Below are 26,629 nucleotides of genomic sequence, written 5' to 3' on the forward strand. Positions count from 1 at the left end.
CCGGGCTACGGCCTGTGTCCGAGACAGTAGCCAGGTTCCTGGGATGCCTGGGTGGTTTTTTTGTGTGGTGTAAGGGGACCTGGAGATCAGGAAGGTGAACAGAGCATTAGCTTAGCAGGACTTTACAAGGGTGTGTTTCCCGATTCCTAAAATGAATTAGCCTTTCGGTCGTGATATTTATTTTGAACAGAGGTCAATAACACGTGGTTTCCCCGACAGTGAGAAACTTGAGGACAGATACTCTGAAATGAGTTCCCTTTAGTACTGAAACTTCAGGTTGCTTGAAAAGACACCTAAGCCTGGATAGGGAATCGGGATTCTAAGTCTGCGTTTTCTTTTAATAAAGAATGCTTTTTTGAGTTGCTTTACCGTAAGTGAGATTGTTCTTCGTTTCTTTCTGTGTCTTGTTAATGTGAAAGGTCGTGTTAATGTAAAATCTGGAGATCCTGAGCTCCCAGTGTTCACAATTTCCTTTCTCTTTTTTTTTTTTTAGGTTCAGTTTATAATCAGGTTGCAGGGATTTTTCTCACTAAGTGTTTACAGGTGTCTTTGTTGACATATTTAGGGGCATTTATGTCGCCGTATTTTAAAAAAACTATTTGTATTAAAAATGTCAAAAACCCCGTTAAACTTTGGGGCAGTTATGGTTATCGCTTTCTTATTATGTAAATTTAAAAGTTCTGTTGCCGTTGTATTCATTTATTCAACCATAGTGTGTCTAGTGATTTTATATATGTATGAATGTAAATACAGATGACAGTTATATGGAGGTTCTAAATGGACTAAGACATAGTCTGGGCCACTGGTGTCATACTGTCTGTTAAGGGAGAGAAGACAAAAGCATAGAACAAAGTAGAAACGGATGAAGTGCTTACTGAAGCATACATACAAAGTGCTGAGGAAATTGAGGGGTGGGAGAGATTACATTTTCTTGAGTGTTTATGAAAGCCTTTCCAGGCTGAGCCAATAGCTTAAGCAGAGCAGGAATGAAAACAACATGGTGTGTACAGCAGACTGGGAGCCGTATTACTAGAGTGTAAAGTGGGCTCAGGGAGTGATGTGCAATGATCCTTGTTGTAGACGAAAGTTTGTTCCAAGTGATGTAGGTGCTGGAGAGCCCTTGAAGTATTGCAGTGGTTAGACTTTTGGTTTAAATAGATCTTCCTGATAGTGTATGTAGGTTAGGTGTAAGGACAACAAAACTAGAAGCAGGGTGTAAGGGAGAGGTGACAGAGTTGTCAAGTAGGGGTAGAGAAGAGGGTACTGAATGGGAAATATATAGTAGCTAAGAACTATAGTGGGTAGGAATTTAATGATTGTATGCAAAGGATCAGAGAGAGAAAAGGAATCTAGAATGACTCCCAGTTTCTGGTTATGGCAACTTACTCATTCAAAGAGATAGGATATATAGAAAGATAAGGATTTGTGGGATGAGAGAGAATTTCAGATTGCACACATTTCCCTTTCTTCACGAAAAACAACTCTGTGAACAATATCTTCATCTGGATGTTTTTTTTGGCTAAATGCACTATGCTGACAACACTGGCCTGGGACCTAGGATAGCACAACACTGCTCGGCTTTTTAAATTTTTTTTTTAAGTTAAAAAATAATTTTTTATTGAGGTATAATCATATAACATAAAATTTACCCTTTTATAGTATCGAATTCAGTGATTTTTTTTAATGTTCATTATGTTGTGCAGCTATCACCACAATTTTGGAATATTTTTATCACCCTAAAAAGAAACCCTGTCCTTATTAGTACATTCCCAATTTTCACCTCACTCCATCCCTTGGCCACCACTAATCTACTTTCTGTCTCTGTGAATTTGTCTATTCTGGACATTTCATGTAAATGGATCATACGATATGTGGCCTTTTGTGTCTGGCTTCATCTACTTAGCACACTTTCAAGAGTCTTTCGTGTTGTACCATGTAACAGTACTTCATTCCTTTTTATGGCTGAAAAATGTTTCATTGTCTAGATATACTATATTTTGAATATTCATTCATAGTTTAATGGATATTTGGGTTGTTTGTACTTTTTGACTCCTATGACTAATGCTGCTATGGACATTCATGTACAAATTTTTTTTAATGAATATTTTAAGTTCTCTTGGGTATATACCTAGGAATGGAATTACTGGATCATATTTACTGTATGTTTAACTTTTGGAAGAACTGCCAAATTGTTTTCCACAGATGCTGTGCCATTTTACATCTCCACCGGCAGTTTATGAGGGTCGAATTTCCCACATCCTCTCCGATACTTTTTTATTCTAAATAGTCACTCTAATGATGAGTGTAAAGTGGTATATCTCGTTGTGGTTTTGATTTGCAGTCCCCCGATGACTAATGATGTTGAGCAACCTCACATGTGCTTATTGGCCATTTGTGTTGTCTTCTTTGGAGAAATATCTATTTAGTTCTTTTACCATTTAAAAAATTGGATTATTTGTCTTTTTATTGTTGAAGTCATAAGAGTTCTTTATACATTAACAAAATTAGACCCTTATCAGGTATATGATTTGCAAATATTTTCTCCTGTGGATTGTCTTTTTACTTTCTTGATGGTGACCTTTGAAGCACCAAGGTTTTTAATTTTTTTTTTTTTTTTGTGGTACGCGGGCCTCTCACTTTTGTGGCCTCTCCCGTTGTGGAGCACAGGCTCCGGACGCGCAGGCTCAGTGGCCATGGCTCACGGGCCCAGCCGCTCCGCGGCATGTGGGATCTTCCCAGACCGGGGCACGAACCCGTGTCCCCTGCATCGGCAGGTGGACTCTTAACCACTGCGCCACCAGGGAAGCCCAAGGTTTTTAATTTTGATGAAATCTAGTTTATCTTTTTTTTCCCTTTGGTTGCGTATGCTTTTGGTGTTATATCTATGAAACCAGTGTTTAAAATAAGGTCACAAAGATTTACTTCCTTCCTGTGCTTCCTTCTAAGAGTTTTAGCTCTTACATTAAGGTCTGTGATCCATTTAAAATTAATTTTTATATATGGTATAAAGTATGGGTCCAGATTCATTTGTTAGTGGGTAGATATTCACTTGTCCCAATACCATTTGTTGAAAAGACTCCTCTTTCCTCATTAATTTTGTATTGGTACTGCTGTTAAAAATCAGTTGACCATACGTTTTTTTATTGATATAGTTCATTTACAATATTATATTAGTTTCAGGTGTACAACACAGTGATTCAGAACTTCTATAGATTATCCTCCATTTAAAGTTATTATAAAATATTGGCAGTATTCCCTGTGCTGTACAATATATCCTTGTAGCTTATTTACTTTATGCATAGTAGTTTGTACATCTTAACCCTCTCCTTTTTCCTGCCCCTCCCCCTCCCCACTGGTAACCACTAGTTTGTTCATTATATCTGTGAGTCAGTTTCTGTTTTGTTGTATTCACTTGTTTTATTTTTTTAGATCCCACACACAGTGATAGCATACAGTATCTATCTTTCTCTGTCTCAGTCATTTCAGTAAGCATAATACCCTCCGGGTTCCCATGTTGTTGCAAAAGGCAAAATTTTATTCTTTTTTATGACTGAGTAGCATTCCATTGTATCTATATCTGTATCTATCACATCTTCTTTATTCATTCATCTGTTGATGGACACTTAGGTTGCTTCCATATATTGGCAATTGTAAATAATGCTGCAATGAACATTGTGGTGCGTGTATCTTTTCAAATTAATCTTTGTATTCTTCGGATGTATGCCCAGGAGTGGAATTGCTGGATCATATGGTAGCTCTATTTTTAGTTTTTTGAGAAACCTCCATAATGTTTTCCACAGTGGCTGCAGCAGTTTACATTCCCACCAACAGTGTCCGAGGGTTCTCTTTTCTCCACATCCTTGCCAGCATTTGTGGTTTGTGGTCTTTTTGATGATAACCTTTCTGACAGGTATGAAGTGATATCTCATTGTGGTTTTGATTTGCATTTCTCTGATGATTAGCGACGTTGAGCATCTTTTTAAGTGCCTGTTGGCCATCTATTTGTCTTCTTTGGAAAAATGTCTTTTCAGGTCTTTCACTCATTTTTAAATTGGGTTGTGTGTGTTTTTGACATAGAATTGTATGAACTGTTTATATATTTTGGATAGTAACCCCTTATTGGTCAGGTCATTTGCAAATATTTTCTCCCATTCATTAGGTTGTCTTTTCATTTTGTAGATGGTTTTATTTGCTGTGCAAAGGCTTTTAAAAGTTTAATTAGGCCTTATTTGTTTATTTTTACTTTTGTTTCCTTTGCCATAGGTAACAGATCCAAAAAAATATTGCTATAATTTTTGTCAAAAAGTGTTCTGCCTATGTTTTCTTCCAGGAGTTGCTGTTTTTTTTTCTTTTTAAAAATTTATTTATTTTATTTATTTATTTTTGACTATGTTGGGTCCTTGTTGCTGCATGTAGGCTTTCTCTAGTTGCGGTGAGTGGGGGCTACTCTTCATTGTGGTGCGCAGGCTCATCATTGCAGTGGCTTCTCTTGTTGTGGAGTATGGGCTCTAGGTGCGTGGGCTTCAGTAGTTGTGGCACGCGGGCTCAGTAGTTGTGGCTCGCGGGCTCTAGAGCAGGCTCAGTAGTTGTGGTGCACGGGCATAGCTGCTCCACGGCATGTGGGATCTTCCAGGGCTCAAACCCATGTCCCCTGCATTGGCAGGCAGATTCTTAACCACTGAGCCACCAGGGAAGCCCCCTTCCAGGAGTTTTTATGGTTTCTGATCTTACATTTAGGTCTTTAATCCACTTTGAGTTTATTTTTGTATATGGTGTGAGAAAATATTCTAATTTCATTCTTTTACATGTAGCTGTCCAGTTTTCCCAGCACCACGTATTGGAGAGACTGTCTTTTCCCAGTTGTATATTCTTGCCTCCTTTGTCATAGATTAATTGACCATAAGTGTGTGGATTTATTTCTGGACTCTCTATTCTGTTCCATTGATCTATGTGTTTGTTTTTGTGCCACTACCATACTGGCTTGATTAATATAGCTTTGTAGTATAGTCTGAGGTCAGGGAGTGTGATTCTTCTGGCTCTGTTCATCTTTCTCAAGATTGTTTTGGCTATATGGGTTTTTTTGTGGTTCCATACAAATTTTAAAATTATTTGTTCTAGTTCTGTGAAAAATGCCCTTGGTAATTTGATAGAGATTGCATTGAATCTGTAGATTGCCTTGGGCAGTATAGCTATTTTAACAATATTAATTCTTCCAGTCCATGAACATGGTGTAACTTTGCATTGTAATTGACGGTAAGTTTAAGAGTTTATTTCTGGGTACTCATTTCTACTCCATTGGTCTATCTGTCTTTACTTAGGCTATTACCAAGCTGTCTTTATTATTGTAACCTTGTAGTAAGTTTTGAAATAGGGAAGTATGAATACTCCAACATTGTTCTTCATTTTCAATATTGTTTTGGCTAATATGTGTGTAGATAGATAGATAGACAGCCAAAGGTAGGTATGTTTGTATGTATCTATGAATATATATCTCTGTAAAAGGAAATGCTATCCCTTGCATTTCCATATGAATTTTAGGATCTGCTTGTCTGTTTTTACGAAAGAGGCATTTGGAATTTTGATAGGGATTGCATTGACTCTGTACATAAATTTGGAGAGTATTGCCATCTTGACAGTATTAAGTCTTCCAATCTATGAACATGGGATGTATTTCCATTTATTTAGATCTTATTTACTTTCTTTCAACAGTGTTTTGTAGTTTTCAGAGTATAAGATTTCCACTTTGTTAAATTTATTCCTAAGTATTTTATTCTTTTTTTTCTCTTGTAAATGGAAATGTTTTCTTAATTTCATTTTCAGGTGGCTCATTGCTGTTGTATAGAAATATACTGATTTTTCTTTTTTGATTTTGTATCCTACAGCTTTCCTGAACTTGTTTGTTAGCTCTACTAGTTTGTGTGTGTGTGTTTGTGTGTGTGTGTATGTATGTATGGTTTAGGTTTTTTTTTTTTATGTGTAAGATTATGTCATCTTCAAATGGAGATAGTTTTACTTTTTTTTTCCCCCCCAGTCTGGGTGCCTTTTATTTCTTTTTCTTGCCTAACTGCCTGGTTAGAATCTCTAGTACAATGTTGAATCAATGTGGAGAGAGTGAACATCCCTGTCTTGTTACTGGTCTTAAGGTGAAAGCTTTCAGCCTTTCACTGTTAAGTATGTGAGCTGTGAGTTTTTCATACATGCCCCTTATAAGGTTGAGGAAGTTCCCTTCAGTCCTAGTTTGTTGAGTGCTTTGATCCTGAAAGGGTGTTGGATTTTGTTAAATCTCTTTTCTTTGTCTGTTGAGTGATCATGGATTATTTCCTTCTTTATTCTTTTAATATTGTGTTTAACATTGGTTTAGTTTTGTATGTTGAACCAACCTTGTATTCTTGGAATAAATTCCACTGTCATGATATATAATTGTTTTTACATGCTGCTGGATTTGCTTTGCTAGTATTTTGTTGAGGATTTTGCATCTATATTTATAACAAATATTGATGTGTGGTTTTCTTTTCTTGTGATGTATTTGTCTGACTATCATATCAGGGTAATACTGGCCTCATAGAATGAATGAGTTAGGAAGAGTTCCTCCTCTTTTATTTTCTGGAAGAGTTTGAGAATGATTGGTATTAATTCTTCAGTAAACTTTTGGTATAATTCACTACTGAATCCAACTGGCCCTGGGTTTTTCTCTTTGGTATCCAAAGGGGATTGGTTCCAGGACCCCCATGAATACCAAAATCGGAGGATGCTCAAGTCCCTTTCATAAAATGTATTTGTAAATAATATGCACATCCTTCCTCCTGTATATTTTAAATCATCTCTAGATTCCTTATAATACTGAATAAAATGTATATGCTATGTAAGTAGTTGCCAGTGTGTGGCCAATTTAAGTTTTGCTTTTTGGAACTTTCTGGAAATGAAAAAAAAATTTTTTTTTGATCTACAGTTAGTTGAATCTGTGGCTGCAGAACCCATGGATATGAAGGGCCAACTGTACTAACTCAGTCTGTTTATTTGTTTTAGGTCTAATCAGATTTTCTATTTCTTCTTGAGTTAGGTTTAGTAGTTTATGTGTTTTTAGTAATTTGTCAGTATCACCTAGGTTATGTAATCTGTTGACATACTATTGTTCTCAAGATCTTTTTCATTTCTGTAAGATTGCTAGTAATACTTTAATTACTGGTTTTAGTAATTTGAGTCTTCTCTTTTTCTTGGTTAATCTAGCTAAAGATTCATCAATTTTGTTGCTTGATTTTCTTGATTTTTTTCCCGCCCAAAACCAATGTTTGTTTGTTTTTATCTTTATTGGAGTATTTTTGCTTTACAGCGTTGTGTTAGTTTCTGCTGTACAACAAAGTGAATCAGCTATATGTATACATATATCCCCATATCCCCTCCCTCTTGAGCCTTTGGAAGAGTTTGAGAAGGATGGGTGTTAGCTCTTCTCTAAATGTTTGATAGAATTCACCTGTGAAGCCATCTGGTCCTGGACTTTGGTTTGTTGGAAGACTTTTAACACAGTTTCAATTTCATTACTTGTGATTGGTCTGTTCATATTTTCTATTTCTTCCTGCTTCAGCCTTGGAAGGTTATACCTTTCTAAGAATTTGTCCATTTCTTCCAGGTTGTCCATTTTATTGGCATAGAGTTGCTTGTCGTAGTCTCTTAGGATGCTTTGTATTTCTGCGGTGTCTGTTGTAACTTCTCCTTTTTCATTTCTAATTTTATTGATTTGAGTCCTCTCCCTGTTTTTCTTGATGAGTCTGGCTAATGGTTTATCAATTTTGTTTATCTTCTCAAAGAACCAGCTTTTAGTTTTATTGATCTTTGCTCTTGTTTTCTTTGTTTCTATTTCATTTATTTGTGCTCTGATCTTCATGATTTCTTTTCTTCTGCTAACTTCGGGGTTTTTTGTTCTTCTTTCTCTAATTGCTTTAGGTGTAAGGTTAGGTTGTTTATTTGAGATGTTTCTTGTTTCTTAAGGTAGGATTTTATTGCTATAAACTTCCCTCTTAGAACTGCTTTTGCTGCATCCCATAGGTTTTGTATCATGTTTTCATTGTCATTTGTCTCTAGGTATTTTTTTATTTCCTCTTTGATTTCTTCAGTGACCTCTTGGTTAATTAGTAACGTATTGTTTAGCCTCCATGTGTTTGTGTTTTTTCATTTTTTCCCCTGTAATTGATTCCTAATCTCATAGCCTTGTGGTTGGAAAAGATGCTTGATATGATTTCAGTTTTCTTAAATTTGCTGAGGCTTGATTTGTGACCCAAGATGTGATCTATCCTAGAGAATGTTCCATGCGCACTTGAGAAGAAAGTGTAATCTGCTGTTTTTGGATGGAATGTCCTATAAATATCAATTAAATTTATCTGCTCTATTGTGTCATTTAAAGCTTGTGTTTCCTTCTTAATTTTCTGTTTGGATGATCTGTCCATTTGGGTAAGTGAGGTGTTAAAGTCCCTTACTATTATTGTGTCACTGTCGATTTCCTCTTTTATAGCTGCTAGCAGTTGCCTTATGTATTGAGGTTCTCCTATGTTGGGTGCATATATATTTATAATTGTTATATCTTCTTCTTGGTTTGATCCCTTGATCATTATGTAGTGTCCTTCTTTGTCTCTTGTAACGTTCTTTATTTTAAAGTCTATTTTATGTGATATGAGTATTGCTACTCCAACTTTCTTTTGATTTCCATTTGCATGAAATATCTTTTTACATCCCATCACTTTCAGTCTGTATGTGTCTCTAGGTCTGAAGTGGGTCTCTTGTAGACAGCACATATATGGGTCTTGTTTTTGTATCCATTCAGCAAGCCTGTGTCTTTTGGTTGGAACATTGAATCCATTCACGTTTAAGGTAGTTATTGACATGTATGTTCCTATTACCATTTTCTTAATTATTTTGGGTTTGTTTTTGTAGGTCCTTTTCTTCTCATGTGTTTCCCACTTAGAAAAGTTTCTGTAGCATTTTTTTTTTGATTTTGATTTTTTATTTTTTTATTTTTATTTTTTTCTGCTTTATAACAAATTTAATCAGTTATACATACACATATGTTCCCATATCCCCTCCCTTTTGCATCTCCCTCCCACCCTCCCCATCCCACCCCTCCAGGCGGTCACAAAGCACTGAGCTGATCTCCCTGTGCTACGCAGCTGCTTCCCACTATCTATCTACCTTACGTTTGGTAGTGTATATATGTCCATGCCGCTCTTTCGCTTTGTCACAGCTTACCCTTCCCCCTCCCCATATCCTCAAGTCCATTCTCTAGTAGATCTGTGTCTTTATTCCTGTCTTACCCCTATGTTCTTCATGACATTTTTTTTCTTAAATTCCATATATATGTGTCAGCATACAGTATTTGTCTTTCTCTTTCTGACTTACTTCACTCTGTATGACAGACTCTAGGTCCATCCACCTCATTACAAATAGCTCAGTTTTGTTTCTTTTTATGGCTGAGTAATATTCCATTGTATATATGTGCCACATCTTCTTTATCCATTCATCCGATGATGGACACTTAGGTTGTTTCCAGCTCCGGGCTATTGTAAATAGGGCTGCTATGAACATTTTGGTACATGACTCTTTTTGAATTATGGTTTTCTCAGGGTATATGCCTGGTAGTGGGATTGCTGGGTCATATGGTAGTTCTATTTTTAGTTTTTTAAGGAACCTCCATACCGTTCTCCATAGTGGCTGTACCAATTCACATTCCCACCAGCAGTGCAAGAGTGTTCCCTTTTTTCCACACCCTCTGCAGCATTTATTGTTTCTAGATTTTTTGATGATGGCCATTCTGACTGGTGTGAGATGATATCTCATTGTAGTTTTGATTTGCATTTCTCTAATGAGTAAAGATGTTGAGCATCCTTTCATGTGTTTGTTGGCAGTCTGTATATCTTCTGTGGAGAAATGTTTGTTTAGATCTTCTGCCCATTTTTGGATTGGGTTGTTTGTTTTTTTGTTATTGAGCTGCATGAGCTGTTTATAAATTTTGGAGATTAATCCTTTGTCAGTTGCTTCATTTGCAAATATTTTCTCCCATTCTGAGGGTTGTCTTTTGGTCTTGTTCATGGTTTCCTTTGCTATGCAAAAGCTTTGAAGTTTCATTAGGTCCCATGTGTTTATTTTTGTCTTTATTTCCATTTCTCTAGGAGGTGGGTCAAAAAGGATCTTGCTGTGATTTATGTCACAGAGTGTTCTGCCTATGTTTTCCTCTAAGAGTTTGATAGTGTCTGGCCTTACATTTAGGTCTCTAATCCATTTTGAGCTTCTTTTTGTGTATGGTGTTAGGGAGTGATCTAATCTCGTACTTTTACATGTCCCTATCCAGTTTTCCCAGCACCACTTATTGAAGAGACTGTCCTTTCTCCACTGTACATCCCTGCCTCCTTTATCAAAGATAAGGTGACCATATGTGCGTGAGTTTATCTCTGGGCTTTCTATCCTGTTCCATTGATCTATCTTTCTGTTTTTGTGCCAGTACCATACTGTCTTGATTATTGTAGCTTTGTAATATAGTCTGAAGTCAGGGAGCCTGATTCCTCCAGCTCCATTTTTCGTTCTCAAGATTGCTTTGGCTATTCGGGGTCTTTTGTGTTTCCATACAAATTGTGAAATTTTTTTGTTCTAGTTCTGTGAAAAATGCCATTGGTAGTTTGATAGGGATTGCATTGAATCTGTAGATTGCTTTGGGTAGTAGAGTCATTTTCACAATGTTGATTCTTCCAATCCAAGAACATGGTACATCTCTCCATCTATTTGTATCATCTTTAATTTCTTTCATCAGTGTCTTATAATTTTCTGCATACAGGTCTTTTGTCTCCTTAGGTAGGTTTATTCCTAGATATTTTATTCTTTTTGATGCAGTGGTAAATGGGAGTGTTTCCTTGATTTCACTTTCAGATTTTTCATCATTAGTATATAGGAATGCCAGAGATTTCTGTGCATTAATTTTTTTTTTTTTTTTTCTTTTTGCGGTATGCGGGCCTCTCACTGTTGTGGCCTCTCCCGTTGCGGAGCACAGGCTCCGGATGCGCAGGCCCAGCGGCCATGGCTCACGGGCCCAGCCGCTCCGCGGCATATGGGACCCTCCCAGACCGGGGCACGAACCCGTATCCCCTGCATCGGCAGGCGGACTCTCAACCACTGCGCCACCAGGGAGGCCCCCTGTGCATTAATTTTGTATCCTGCTACTTTACCAAATTCATTGATTAGCTCTAGTAGTTTTCTGGTAGCATCTTTAGGATTCCCTATGTATAGTATCATGTCATCTGCAAACAGTGACAGCTTTACTTCTTCTTTTCCGATTTGGATTCCCTTTATTTGTTTTTCTTCTCTGATTGCTGTGGCTAAAACTTCCAAAACTATGTTGAATAAGAGTGGTGAGAGTGGGCAACCTTGTCTTGTTCCTGACCTTAGTGGAAATAGTTTCAGTTTTTCACCATTGAGGACAATGTTGGCTGTGGGTTTGTCATATATGGCCTTCATTATGTTGAGAAAATTTCCCTCTATGCCTACTTTCTGCAGGGTTTTTATCATAAATGGGTGTTGAATTTTGTCGAAAGCTTTCTCTGCATCTATTGAGATTATCATATGGTTTTTCTCCTTCAGTTTGTTAATATGGTGTATCACGTTGATTGATTTGCGTATATTGAAGAATCCTTGCATTCCTGGAATAAACCCCACTTGATCATGGTGTATGATCCTTTTAATGTGCTGTTGGATTCTGTTTGCTAGTATTTTGTTGAGGATTTTTGCATCTATGTTCATCAGTGATATTGGCCTGTAGTTTTCTTTCTTTGTGACATCCTTGCCTGGCTTTGGTATCAAGGTGATGGTGGCCTCGTAGAATGAGTTTGGGAGTGTTCCTCCCTCTGCTATATTTTGGAAGAGTTTGAGAAGAATAGGTGTTAGCTCTTCTGTAAATGCTGGATAGAATTCGCCTGTGAAGCCATCTGGTCCTGGGCTCTTGTTTGTTGGAAGATTTTTTTTTTTTTTTTTTTTTTCGGTAGGCGGGCCTCTCACTGTTGTGGCCTCTCCCCCTGCAGAGCACAGGCTCCGGACGCGCAGGCTCAGCAGCCATGGCTCACGGGCCCAGCCGCTCCGCGGTATGTGGGATCTTCCCAGACCGGGGCACGAACCCGCGTCCCCTGCATCGGCAGGCGGACTCTCAACCACTGCGCCACCAGGGAAGCCCTGTTGGAAGATTTTTTATCACAGTTTCAATTTCAGTGCTTGTGATTGGTCTGTTCCTATTTTCTATTTCTTCCTGATTCAGTCTTGGCAGGTTGTGCATTTCTAAGAATTTGTCCATTTCTTCCAGGTTGTCCATTTTATTGGCATAGAGTTGCTTGTAGTAATCTTTCATGATCTTTTGTATTTCTGCAGTGTCAGTTGTTACTTCTCCTTTTTCATTTCTAATTCTCTTGATTTGAGTCTTCTCGCTTTTTTTTGTGATGAGTCTGGCTAATGTTTATCAGTTTTGTTTATCTTCTCAAAGAACCAGCTTTTAGTTTTATTGATATTTGCTATCATTTCCTTCATTTCTTTTTCATTTATTTCTGATCTGATCTTTATGATTCCTTTCCTTCTGCTAACTTTGGGGTTTTTTTGTTCTTCTTTCTCTAATTGCTTTAGGTGCAAGGTTAGGTTGTTTATTTGAGATGTTTCCTGTTTCTTAAGGTAAGATTGTATTGCTATAAACTTCCCTCTTAGAACTGCTTTTGCTGCATCCCATAGGTTTTGGGTTGTTGTGTCTCCATTGTCATTTGTTTCTAGGTATTTTTTTATTTCCTCTTTGATTTCTTTAGTGATCACTTCGTTATTAAGTAGTGTATTGTTTAGCCTCCATGTTTTTGTATTTTTTACAGATCTTTTCCTGTAATTGATATCTAGTCTCATAGCGTTGTGGTTGGAAAAGATACTTGATACAATTTCAATTTTCTTAAATTTACCAAGGCTTGATTTGTGACCCAAGATATGATCTATGCTGGAGAATGTTCCATGAGCACTTGAGAAAAATGTGTATTCTGTTGTTTTTGGATGGAATGTCCTATAAATATCAATTAAGTCCATCTTGTTTAATGTATCATTTAAAGCTTGTGTTTCCTTATTTATTTTCATTTTGGATGATCTATCCATTGGTGAAAGTGGGGTGTTTAAATCCACTATTATGAATGTGTTCCTGTCGATTTCGCCTTTTATGGCTGTTAGTATTTGCCTTATGTATTGAGGTGCTCCTATGTTGGGTGCATAAATATTTACAATTGTTATATCTTCTTCTTGGATCGATCCCTTGATCATTACGTAGTGTCCTTCTTTGTCTCTTTTAGTAGTCTTTATTTTAAAGTCTATCTTGTCTGATATGAGAATTGCTACTCCAGCTTTCTTTTGGTTTCCATTTGCATGGAATATCTTTTTCCATCCCCTCACTTTCAGTCTGTATGTGTCTCTAGGTCTGAAGTGGGTCTCTTGTAGACAGCATATATATGGGTCTTGTTTTTGTATCCATTCAGCCTGTGTGTGTCTTTTGGTGGGAGCATTTAATCCATTTACATTTAAGGTAATTATCGATATGTATGTTCCTATGACCGTATTCTTAATTGTTTGGGTTTTTTATTGTAGGTCTTTTCCTTCTGTTGTGCTTCTTGCCTAGAGAAGATCCTTTAGCATTTGTCGTGAAGCTGGTTAAGTGGTGCTGAACTCTCTCAGCTTTTGCTTGTCTGTAAAGGTTTTAATTTCTCCATCAAATCTGAATGAGATCCTTGCTGGGTAGAGTAATCTTGGTCGTAGGTTTTTCTCTTTCATCACTTTAAATATGTCCTGCCAGTCCCTTGTGGCTTGCAGAGTTTCTGCTGAAAGATTAGCTGGTAACCTCATGGGGATTCCCTTGTGTGTTATTTGTTGTTTTTCCCTTGCTGCTTTTAATATGTTTTCTTTGTATTTAATTTTTGACAGTTTGATTAATATGTGTCTTGGCGTGTTTCTCCTTGGATTTATCCTGTATGGGACTCTCTGTGCTTCCTGGACTTGATTAACTATTTCCTTTCCCATATTAGGGAAGTTTTCAACTATAATCTCTTCAAATATTTTCTCAGTCCCTTTCTTTTACTGTTCTTCTTCTGGAACCCCTATAATTCGAATGTTGGTTCGTTTAATGTTGTCCCAGAGGTCTCTGAGACTGTCCTCAGTTCTTTTCATTCTTTTTTCTTTATTCTGCTTTGCAGTAGTTATTTCCACTATTTTATCTTCCAGGTCACTTATCTGTTCTTCTGCGTCTGTTATTCTGCTATTGATCACTTGTAGAGTATTTTTTTTTTTTTTTTTTTTTGCGGTACGTGGGCCTCTCACTGCTGTGGCCTCTCCCGTTGCGGAGCACAGGCTCCGGACGCGCAGGCTCAGTGGCCATGGCTCACGGGCCCACCGCTCCGTGGCATGTGGGATCTTCCCGGACCGGGGCACGAACCTGTGTCCCCTGCATCGGCAGGCGGACTCTCAACCACTGCGCCACCAGGGAAGCCCCTAGAGTATTTTTAATTTCATTTATTGTGTTGTTCATCGTTGCTTGTTTCATCTTTAGTTCTTCTAGGTCCTTGTTAAATGTTTCTTGCATTTGCTCTATTCTATAAATTGCAAGATTTTGGATCATCTTTACTATCATTATTCTGAATTCTTTTTCAGGTAGACTGCCTATTTCCTCTTCATTTGTTAGGTCTGGTGGGTTTTATCTTGCTCCTTCATCTGCTGTGTGTTTTTTTGTCTTCTCATTTTGCTTATCTTACTATGTTTGGGGTCTCCTTTTTGCAGGCTGCAGGTTCGTAATTCCCGTTGTTTTTGGTGTCTGTCCCCCATGGCTAAAGTTGGTTCAGTGGGTTGTGTAGGGTTCTTGGTGGAGGGGACTAGTGCCTGTGTTCTGGTGGATGAGGCTGGATCTTGTCTTCCTGGTGGGCAGGTGCACATCTGCTGGTGTGTTTTGGGGTGTCTGTGGACTTATTATGATTTTAGGCATCCTGTCTGCTAATGGGTGGGGTTGTGTTCCTGTCTTGCTAGTTGTTTGGCATAGGGTGTCCAGCACTGTAGCTTGCTGGTCATTGAGTGAAGCAGGGTGTTGGTGTTGAGATGGAGATCTCTGGTATATTTTCGCCATTTAATATTACATGGAGCTGGGAGGTCTTTTGTGGACCAGTGTCCTGAAGTTGGTTGTCCCATCTCAGAGACAAGCACTGACTCCTGGCTGCAGCACCAAGAGCCTTTCTTCCACACGGCTCAGAATAAAAGGGAGAAGAAGTAGAAATAAAGAAAGAAAGTGGATAAAATAAAATAAAGTAAGAAAAAATAAAATAAAGTTATTAAAATAAAAAATATTTATTTAGAAAAAAAATTTTTTTAATGTAAAAAAAAAAAAAGGACGGATAGAACCCTAGGACAAATGGTGAAAGCAAAGCTATACAGACAACATCTCACACAGAAGCATACAGATACACACTCACAAAAAGAGGAAAAGGGGAAAAAATAATAAATCTTGCTCTCAAAGTCTACCTCCTCAATTTGGGATGATTCGTTGTCTATTCAGGTATTCCACAGATGCAGGGTACATCAAGTTGACTGTGGAGTTTTAATCTGCTGCTTCTGAGGCTGCTGGGAGAGATTCCCTTTTCTCTTCTTTGTTCGCACAGCTCCCGGGACTCAGCTTTGGATTTGGCCCCGCCTCTGCGTGTAGGTCGCCGGAGGGCGTCTGTTCTTCGCTCAGACAGGACGGGGTTAAAGGAGCCACTGATTTGGGGGCTCTGGCTCACTCAGGCCGGGGGGAGGGAGGGGTACAGAGTGCGGGGCGAGCCTGCGGCGGCAGAGGCCGGCGTGACGTTGCACCAGCGTGAGGCGCGCCGTGTGTTCTCCCGGGGAAGTTTTCCCTGGATCCCGGGACCCGGGCAGTGGCGGGCTGCACAGGCTACCTGGAAGGGAGGTATGGATAGTGACCTGTGCTCCCACACAGGCTTCTTGGTGGCGGCAGCAGCAGCCTTAGCATCTCATGCCCGTCCCTGGGGTTTGCGCTGTTAGTCGCGGCTCGCGCCCGTCTCTGGAGCTCCTTTAAGTAGCGCTCTTAATCCCCTCTCCTCGCGCACCAGGAAACAAAGAGGGAAGAAAAAGTCCCTTGCCTCTTCGGTAGGTCCATACTTTTCCCAGGACTGCCTCCTGGCTAGCCGTGGTGCACTATCCCCCTGCAGGCTGTGTTCACGCCGCCAACCCCAGTCCTCTCCCTGAGCCCCTACCGAAGCCCGAGCGTCAGCTCCCAGCTCCGCCTGCCCCGGCGGGTGAGCAGACAAGCCTCTCGGGCTGGTGAGTGCTGGTCGGCACTGATCCTCCGGGCGGGAATCTCTCCGCTTTGCCCTCCGCACCATTGTTGCTGCGCTCTCCTCCGCGACTCCGAAGCTTCCCCCCTCCGCCACCCGCAGTCTCCGCCCACGAAGGGGCTTCTTAGTGTGTGGAAACCTTTCCTCCTTCATAGCTCCCTCCCACTGGTGCAGGTCCCGTCCCTATCCTTTTGTCTCTGTTTATTCTTTTTTTCTTTTGCCCTATCCAGGTACGTGGGGAGTTTCTTGCCTTTTGGGGGGTCTGAGGTCTTTTGTCAGCGTTCAGTAGCTGTTCTGTAGGAGTTGTTCCACGTGTAGATGTATTTCTTATGTATCTGTGGGGAGGAAGGTGATCTCCGCGTCTTACTCTTCCGCCCTCTTCCCCCTCTCCCACTATTGTTATTCTGAATTGTTTTTCTGGAAAGTTAACTATCTCCACTTCATTTAGTTGTTTTTATGGGGTTTTATCTTGTTCCACCATCTGTTACATAGCCCTCTCCCTTTTTATCTTGTGTCTCTTTCTGTGAATGTGGTTTTGTTTCACAGGCTGCAGGATTGTAGTTGTTCTTGCTTCTGCTGTGTGCCCTCTGGTGGATTAGGCTATGTAAGAGGCTTGTGCAAGTTTCCTGATGGGAGGGACTGGTGGTGAGTAGAGCTGGCTGTTGCTCTATTGGGCAGAGCTCAGTAAAACTTTAATCTGCTTGTCTGTGATGGGTGGGGCTGGGTTTCCTCCCTTTTGGTTGTTTGGCCTGAGGCAACCCAACAGTGGAGCCTACCCAGGCTCTTTGGTGGGGCTAATGGTGTACTCTGGGAGGGCTGAGGCCAAGGAGTACTTCCCAGAACTTCTGATGCCAGTGTCCTTGTTCTCACGCTGAGACACAGCCACCCCCCCGCCTCTGCAGGAGACCCTCCAGCACTAGTAGGTAGGTCTAGTTCAGTCTCCTATAGGGTCACTGCTCCTTCCCCTGGGTCCCAATGTGCACACTGCTTTGTGTGTGCGCTCCAAGAGTGGAGTCTCTGTTTCCCCCAGTCCTGTCGAAGTCCTGCAGTCACATCTTGCTAGCCTCAAAGTCTGATTCTCTAGGAATTCCTCCTCCCATTGCCAGACCCCCAGGTTGGGAAGCCTGACATGGGGCTCACAACCTTCACTCCAGTGGGTGGACTTCTGTGGTATAATTGTTCTCCAGTTTGTGAGTCACCCACCCAGCAATTCTGGGATTTGATTTTATTGTGATTGCACCCTCCTACTGTCTCATTGTGGCTTCTCCTTTGTCTTTGGATGTGGGGTATCTTTTTTGATGAGTTCCAGTGTTTTCCTGTTGATGACTGTTCAGCAGTTAGTTGTGATTCTGGTGCTCTCGCCAGAGGGAGTGAGAACACGTCCTTGTGCTCCGCCATCTTGAACCAGTCTCGCCTCTTCTTCCATCTTTCGGCCTGTTTATGTGTTTTAATCTAAAGTATGTGTCTTGTAGATGGCATATAGTTGGAACGTGTTTTTTTTTGTCCATTCTGCCAATCTCTGCCATTTAGTTGGACAGCGTAGCCCATTTACTTTAATATAATTAGTGACACTTCTGCCATTTTGCTATTTGTTTTCTATATTTCTTAGGTCTTTTTTGTTTCTTAGTCCCTCCATTTCTTTTGTGTTATATAGATGTTTTCTACTGTGCCATTTTAGTGTCGTTCCCCCCCCCCGCCCCTTAACTGTATGTGTTTGATTTATAGTGATTTACTTTGGATTAATCCACCTAATGTCAACAACTTTGCTTCTATATAGTTCCATCCTTGCGTTCTGTATGCTGTTTTTGTTACAATTTACATCTTTATGTATTTTACATCCAACAAAATAAATTTCTAATTATTGCATTATGCAGTTGTGTTTTAAATCAGATAGAGAAAAAGGGAGTTATAAACAAAAATGTGTTTATAACCCTGCCCTGCTTTTATTTAGAACGTTAGGCTAAGCCTAATATCTCATAAGGCTGCTGAAACAAGACTGAAGCATTTAAGTAAACCTTTACTAAATGGTTGTATACTGAGGGTAAAAAAAAAGAAACCAGAAGAATAAGAATCAGACAGTTTAGTCTTAGTAATATACCTTCCTCTCCAGCCTGTGTCCCATTTTAGGACCTGGCATATATATATATATATATTTTAATGTTTATTTATTTATTTGGCTGCGTCGGATCTTTCATTGCAGCACATGGGCTCTTTGTTGCAGCACACGGGCTGTCTAGTTGTGGCACACGAGCTCTCTAGTTGTGGCACACAGGCTCTCTAGTTGTGATGCATGGGCTCTAGAGTGTGTGTGCTTAGTTGCCCTGCGGCATGTGGGATCTTAGTTCCTTGACTAGGGATCGAACCTGTGTTCCCTGCATTGGAAGGCAGATTCTTAACCACTGGACCACCAGGGAAGTCCCAGGACCTGGCATATTTTTATGGGCTAGGTACCATTTTAGCACCCATCCTTATCCCTACCTTCCCTAATGTCTAGGTCCCAAGAGAGAATGACTGAAGTAGAAATAGTTGTTTTACCAGCTTAAGATCAGATACTGGTTTCCTTTTAGAGGTCCTCTCCCTTTATCTGTATGATTGGCTTTGGGAATGATCACTTCCCTCACCACATTAAGGATGATACCGTAACTATTTGCAGGAAGCTTTCCCGTTTCAGTAGAACATAGACTGTATCAGACGATCTTTCTGTACAGTGACCCCTCCAGGACATCCATGTAGATTTGTCCAATAAACTGGTATTATAAAGCTCAGAGTTGGAGTCACAGATTTGTGAGTTATTAGCATAGTGGTTTTAGTGTTTAGTTTCCATTAAAACAATGGAAATGGATAAAATGAAAAGAGTATGTGTTTAAAAGTGTCTGGAATGTAACTTGTTAATAAATGTGGAATTAGTTGCTGGGTAGATGGATGAATGACTGAACGAATGTTAACTGCTTCTTGTGAGGTAATTATTAATTTTACAGATCCTGTTTCATCTTGTTTGGGTTGAACTCTTATTCTGCCTTAGCTCTTTTTAGAGCATTTAATTCTAAAGCTCTTTTGATACGCTTTTAAAGGGAGAATTATTATTAACGATTACAAGTTTACATTTTTTGTAAAGAAAAGTTTAAGAAAGGGATATACTAAAAATAGTTTTTATCAAACTTGATCATGAATAATGAGTGAATCAGTGCCCCTTTTAAACTTTTTGGTGGTTTATCACTAATTACAGGAAAAAATCTCTTTATGTAAATTGGAAATTATTTTTTAAGTTTTATGTATTGGAGAGTGTAGGTTCATAAAACTTTGCATTATAGTCAAGTATTATCAGGGCCTGTATATTGACATCTTATTATGTTGTTTTTATTATTATAATATTTATTTGAGGTAAAATGAAAAATAATTTTAATTTAACCTTACTGTATTTTGTCAACTTGATTAATTGCTTCTTTTCAGTTACTTGGTCTAGAATTCCTTTAATACTCATGTTTGGGAGTGGAATAGGTTTTAAGTGTTCCGTGATTAATCACTACCATATTGTATGGAGGGTTACCTATTACTTCTAAAATTTAGGACCAATTTATCAAATCATGTGTAATTGTGTATTGCATTATATTTATTGATGTTTGATAAATTTGGTTATTCTTTCTATACTTTTGTGAGATAGGGTTCTATATTTTAGTTAAATTTAAGGGTGAAAAATCTCCATGAGAAAACCAGCATAATTAAGACCTGAGCAATGGATTTGAGATGCATTCTTAAGACTCAGATTCTTTGCTATTCCTCAGTCCACCAGATCCCACCAGATTCCACCAGCTCAAGGCTTTAACCTAGAATTTACCACCTCCTTTTAGAATAGAAGGACTGATAAAATGTTATTGGATTTAAGAAATATCACTATACTAAAGATAATTACATGTTTAATCTGAGAGATGCTTTTAGAATTGTCTCTTAAAGTGTTGTAGTGTTGTAAAGAAATCATTCCGATTATTAGGTTTTTGAAGTGATGTGCATTCTATGTTTTGACATAGTTAGTTGAAAATAAGATGGTTGGAGAATATGTAAACTGTAAAGAAAGCACCTTTTCTTCCCAGTATTGTGTGTCAAATGCCTCTTTTTCTCAGAGGCAGAAATAGATTTTTTTTTTTTTTTTGAAATCACTGGTTGTTTCTAGCGATGTCACAATTCTGTGAGCTAGTAACAAGGGTAATGTAGGGAGAGGCAGAGGCAGAGATCAGGGTAAAGCGGTATTTTTTTTTAGAAAAGGTATAATCAGGTTTATTTAATACAGGTTAATGAACTGTTGATAGCATATATGGGTCAAAGTTACAAAAAAGATTTTGGAGAAGAGAATAGATATTAAAAGGTGTTTTTCTAGATAGAAGGGGCCTAAAAAGGGAAGATTTGCCATAGAGGTTTTGGGTTGAACCCTGGAAAGAATCAAACCTGATCAGACTTGAGGTTGTTCTTAAAAAAGAGTATTTTTTTCCCCCTACTTTGCACCTTTTTATGTGATTGAATAATATGTGGGGCCTGGTAACAAAGAAAAAATAACCTCATTGGATGACAGTGAATAATGAACTGACCCAGAGAAAGATGAAATACAGAAGCAACTGCAAAAGCCTTAAGCTGTTTTCTGCTGAAGACTTGTTAGGGAGGAGGACTAATAGAAACAGCTACCTTTATTGAGTACCTGCACTCCATATTCATACAGCATTATTCCCATTACAGATAAGAGAAGGGAGCCACTGAGGTAGGGTAGAGGGATTCAGATTCTAAACCAAAGGTTTCATCAGTGGTTTTCAAACTTTAATAAAGCAGCAGATCCATTTTTTTCCCCCATGGGGAAATCTTAAATGGAACCCCATATACTCTATGGAAAAAGCCTAAACTGGTTGAATCAGGGTAAGAGCACCTGATTCAGCTTCTTTCTTTGGCCTTCTTTCTTCTTACTCTCATTTTCAGAAGCTCTGAGGCATCTCTGTAGAACTCTGGTTGGAAAATCATTAAATTTCACCATACTACTTTCCTTCATCACTTGGTGATAGTGGTTGAAAATTGCCAGAAAAATACCCTCTGATACCTGCTGTTTGGTGATAGTCTGGTACCCATTTCATGAAAAGGGTGTTAATAGTATTTACATGTAAACTTGTACTTATGTTTGTGTCTTAATCTGTTGGGGCTGCCATAACAAAATACCATAGACTGGGTGGCTTAAACAACAAACATTTTTCTCACAGTTATGGAGTCTGGGAACACCAAGATAAAGATGCCATGGATCTGGTGTGTGGTGAGGGCACACTTCTGGTTCATAGTCTTCTCATTATAACCTCACATGATAGAAGTGTCAAGGGAGCTTGGAGCCTCTTTTCTAAGGTCACTAATCCCATTTCTGAGGGCTCCACTCTTATGACCTCATCACCTCCAAAGGGCCCTACTTCCAGATACCATCGCATTGGGGATTAGGTTTAACATAAGAATTTTGGGGTTGCAGGGGGACACAGAAAAATTCAGTGTATAGCAATTTGTAATCAACACTTTTTATCAAAAGTGTATTTTTAAGAGGTTAATTTTCTTTGTCTTGAAGGTTGTGGCAGCATTGCCTGAAGATATGAGACCAGGTTCTAACTTCTATGGTTTTCCATGGGAATTAGTGATATGTGCAACTATTGTTGGATTTTTTGCTATTCTCTTGTTTTTGTGGAGAAGTTTTCGATCGGTAAGTAACCAGTGCTCTATATACTAAGAGAATGTTCGTTCTGTCTTCATGTTGAACAAGTAATATGAGAAACATATCTTTTGTTTTAAGGAAACAGGTTATTGTTATGTGGGCTACTCATGTTAATGTGTGGCTACTAGAAACTGAATATAGATTTAGAGGAATTTTTTAAAGTGTAAAAATTAAAATAAATTCTCTGTAGGGGTATTCCACACTAATACTAAAACCCTACCTCTATTTCTTTTTTTAAAAATTTTTATTGGAGTATAGTTGATTTACAATGTTGTGTAAGTTTCAGGTGTACAGCAAAGCCTACCTTTATTTCTTACTTGCTTATTATTTGGGGTCTGTGTTTATTTTTAACAGTATACTAAACATCTGTGAATATACCACCCAACCTGGAATCAAAGACATTGACTGTCACCTATATTTAGGTGATCCTCCCTCATTTCATCCCTCTGCCTCCCTGTACTAGAGATAATCCTGTTCTGGATCCTGTGTTAATTATTCCCATGCCTTAAAAAAAATTTTTTTTTGGTCATATGTACACAAATCCTTCAGAAGTGTAGTAATTTTGCTTAGTCTCATGCCATATGTCATGTTTTGGAACTTTTTTACTCCATCCTGTATTGCTAAGATTCATCCATATTTTTGACCCATTTTGATTGTTTTAAGAATATTTTATTGTAAGAATATACTACAATTAATTGATATATTTTATGGTCTTGGGCCTTTGAGTTGTTTCCAGGTTTTTTCTATTACAAATAATGCTGCTGGGTAGTTTCTTATACTTGTCTCCTGTTGTATATTTGTAAGTTTCTCTTGGGAATATACTAGGTGTGAGATTACTGGGTTATATAGTATATTGGAAGTTCTGCCTTTAAAATGTAATACCAGGGCTTCCCTGGTGGCGCAGTGGTTGAGAGTCTGCCTGCCGATGCGGGGGACACGGGTTCGTGCCCCGGTCCGAAAAGATCCCACGTGCCGTACAGCGGCTAGGCCCGTGAGCCATGGCCGCTGAGCCTGCGCATCCGGAGCCTGTGCTCCGCAGCGGGAGAGGCTGCGGCAGTGAGGGCCCCGCGTACCGCAAAAAAAAAAAAAAAAAAAAAAATGTAATACCAAATTCTTTTCCAAATTATCTGTACCAATTTATACTCCCAACAGTAGTATATAAGAGGTCCTAGAGATCCATTTGATCTGTGTCATCTCCAACACTTGTTATTGTTGAAATTCTTTATTTTTGCCACTTGAATGGTATCTTAACCATGGTTCTGATTTGTATTCCTTGATCACTAGTGAGATTGAAAACTCAGTAAATTTATTGGCCATATGTATTTTTTCTTCAGGGAAATATTTATGTCTTATACCCATTTTTCTTTTGAGTAGTTTGTTGTTTTCTTTTTTATTTGTAGGAGTTCTTTATATATTCTTGATGATATCCTTGTTGATTATCTATATTACATATGTCGCAGTATGAAACATCTCTTCATTTTTCTTAAGATGTTTTCTGATGAGTAGAAATTCTTAATTAAAAGTTTTCTTTTAGCACAGAATTGCTTGATCCATCTTGAGTTGATTTTTTGTTTAGTGTGGGGTAAGGAGTTGGTGTAATTCCCCACCCCCCTTCCCCCACAATATAACCTTTTTCCCAGCTTTGTTTATTGAATAGTCTCCCTTCTTCCCATTCATCTGCCATGCTACATATGCGAGTTCCACATACATGTAGACTTTTTCTGTGCTCTTTATGCTCCTGATTATTATTGAAAGCAGATACATGTATATCATTCTATATCCATCCATTATTAGGTCAAGCTTGCTAATTGACTAATTTTTGTGGTGCTCATGTATTACATATTCTTGCTCTCTTTTTGTTGTTGTTTCCTTCATCTGTCAAGAGTGAAGAGAAGTTGGCTGAATTCCACTGTCATGATGGATTTATCAGTTACTTTCTGTAGTTTTGCCAATTCTTGCTTTACATATTTTGAGGATATTTTGTTAGGTGGATACATGTTTAGAATTGCTACATCTCTTCTTGGTGGATTGAATCTTTTATCAATATCTAGTGACCCTCTATAACTCTTCCGATGCTTTTGTCTTAAAGTCTCTTATCTGATGTTAGTATAGCCAGACCAATTTTCTTTTTGGTAATATTTCATGTGTCTTTTTCCATCCTTATATTTTCCAGTCTTTCTGTGGTCTTTTACTTAATGTATGTCCTGTATGAATTTCTTTTTTTATTTTTATTTTGTTGGAGTATAGTTGATTTACAATGTATTAGTTTCAGGTGTACAGCAAAGTAATTCAGTTCTGTATGAATTTCTTTTATATAATCTGAAAATCTCTTTTTTCACTGAGTTTAGTGTATCTACATATATTATGATTATTGATTACTGATGTATTTGGACCAGTTTCTTCTAGCATACTTTATTAATTTGTTCCACTTTTAATGTTTCTTTTCTACATTTGTAAGTAAATCTTCCTTCTGAGAAAACAAAAACCTTATTTAGCATACTCTCACATCCCTTGGTCTCTTTCACTTTCTAACCCCCTTTCATATTGGTATAATCTAGAATTTTAGTTCTAAAAATATTTCCTTTTCCATTTCTTTGTTTTTTACTTTCTCCTCCACCCCTTCTCCAGTCCTCAAGATATATCTCTTGCAGCGGCTCCTGAATTTAATTCTTCCCATATTTGAATGCTTCTTTCTAGATTGTTTTCAGTGTTGGTCTTTATGTGGCAAACCTTTTGTATGCTTGAGGATGTTTGAATTAAGTCTTCACGCTGAAATGGTAATTTGTTTGATATAAACATTCTGCGTCCAAAGTTCTATCCTTTTACTTCCTTGTCTTTTTACATCAAATGTTACTTGTTGAAAGGTCTAGTGTCAATGTGATTCTTATTCATTTGTAAGTGATCTGTTCTCTGTGGAGGCTTTTAATTTGATATCCTTATTTCAATATAATATGTTCAGGTTTGATTTTTTTTTCTTATTTCTTTAAATTCTCTTGAATATTTAAATATGAAATCTTTTATCTTTTTTTAATTCTGGGAAGTTTCTTCTGCAGTTTACATTTTTTTTCCTCTTTGGAACTATTATTTTTTTGAGATGTTGGCTCTTCTACTTCTCACTTCCCTCTTAACTTTTTTTTTCTTTTTTTTTTAATGGTTTACTGTTACCTTTTGAGATAGTTTCTGAATCTGATGTTTCAGTTCACTAATTGTTCCTCATCTATACCTACTATATTGTACCTTGACTTTCTTTTTAAATTTATTTATTTTATTTTTATTTTATTTTTGGCTGCGTTGGGTCTTCATTGCTGCGTGCAGGCTTTCTCTAGTTGTGGCAAGCGGGGGAGACTCTTCGCTTTGGTATGTGGGCTTCTCATTGTGGTGGCCTCTCCTGCCGCGGAGCACAGGCTCAAGGCATGCAGGCCTCAGCAGTTGTGGCTCGCGGGCTCAGTAGTTGTGGTACACGGGCTCCAGAGCGCAGGCTCAGCAGCCATGGCACATGGACCTAGCTGCTCCGCGGCATGTGGGATCCTCCTAGACCAGGGCTTGAACCCGTGTCCTCTGCATTGGCAGACAGATTCCTAACCACTGCACCACCAGGGAAACCCTGTACCTTGACTTTTAAATCTTGTTTTATTTAATTTTATTCCTATATATCTTCTGTAGATCATTTAAGTCCCCACTGTTTTCTCTTAGATTACCTTAGTCCTAAACCTGATCCCCTTTTAAATGGAATTTTTCCTTCATTGTTTGAGAGAGAGGTTAAAGAAGAAAAAAGGTTTTTTACTTTATAGTCAGCAGATCCATGGCCGCATGGTAACATTTTTCAAACTGTGTTATTTTGGATATTAGTACTGGGGAGATGATATAGGGGTTTCCTTAAGTAGTTCGTTTTAGGGTCAAATATGTTTGAGGAGCAGTGGGCTAAATGAAATGAAACAGATATCTTTAAGGTAGACTTATTTCAGAGTCTTTAATATGCTAATACACAATGTGACTCTTCAGTAGGAGGACTTTCATATGTATTTTTCTCATTGGAAATAGAACACTTTTTGGCGAACTACATTTATACTAAGGCAATAACAAACCTTTTGTTTTTAAGTTGGCAGTAGAAGTTAAATAAATTATATGTGCTTGAATGTGTGTGTGTTTTAATGTAATTTTTGTTAAAAATTTGTTTCAGGTTAGAAGCCGGCTTTATGTGGGTAAGCTCTTTTTTCTATTTTAGATCTCATCATTGTTGTTTACAATTAAATCAACTTAAAAACATGATAACATTAACTCTGTTTTTAGGAAGAGAGAAAAAGCTTGCTGCAGAACTTTCTACACTGATCGAAGAAAAATGTAAACTACTTGAAAAATTTAGTGTTGTTCAAAAGGAGGTAAGACGTTTTTGAAAATGTTGACATTCGTGTTAGAATCAGAAAACTTGATACTTTTCAATGCAGCTACTTCTGTGTAAGTTGAAGATCACTCATGCTTTGTTTGCAAAGTGTGAGACTTCAGTGGCTTTCATATTACCAGTCTAAATTTTAACCATTGTGGTAGGTGC

The 26,629-nt window shown here is 38.3% G+C and overlaps 1 protein-coding gene across 6 annotated transcripts in view; it reads left to right on the forward strand.

Moving 5' to 3' along the window:
• Positions 1 to 26,629, forward strand: part of MIA2 (MIA SH3 domain ER export factor 2) — a 111,431-nt gene that overhangs the window by 21,160 nt on the left and 63,642 nt on the right. For all 6 annotated transcript variants that reach the window (XM_081228826.1, XM_081228827.1, XM_081228831.1 and 3 more), the window contains 3 exons: positions 21,937 to 22,068; positions 26,261 to 26,282; positions 26,371 to 26,459. In XM_081228826.1, the coding sequence (XP_081084952.1) occupies positions 21,937 to 22,068; positions 26,261 to 26,282; positions 26,371 to 26,459 (243 nt within the window). The remainder of the gene's footprint in view (positions 1 to 21,936; positions 22,069 to 26,260; positions 26,283 to 26,370; positions 26,460 to 26,629) is intronic.

This window comes from Mesoplodon bidens, assembly GCF_964165515.1.
Source record: "Mesoplodon bidens genome assembly, chromosome: 3".
NCBI classification, from domain to species: Eukaryota; Metazoa; Chordata; class Mammalia; order Artiodactyla; family Ziphiidae; genus Mesoplodon; species Mesoplodon bidens.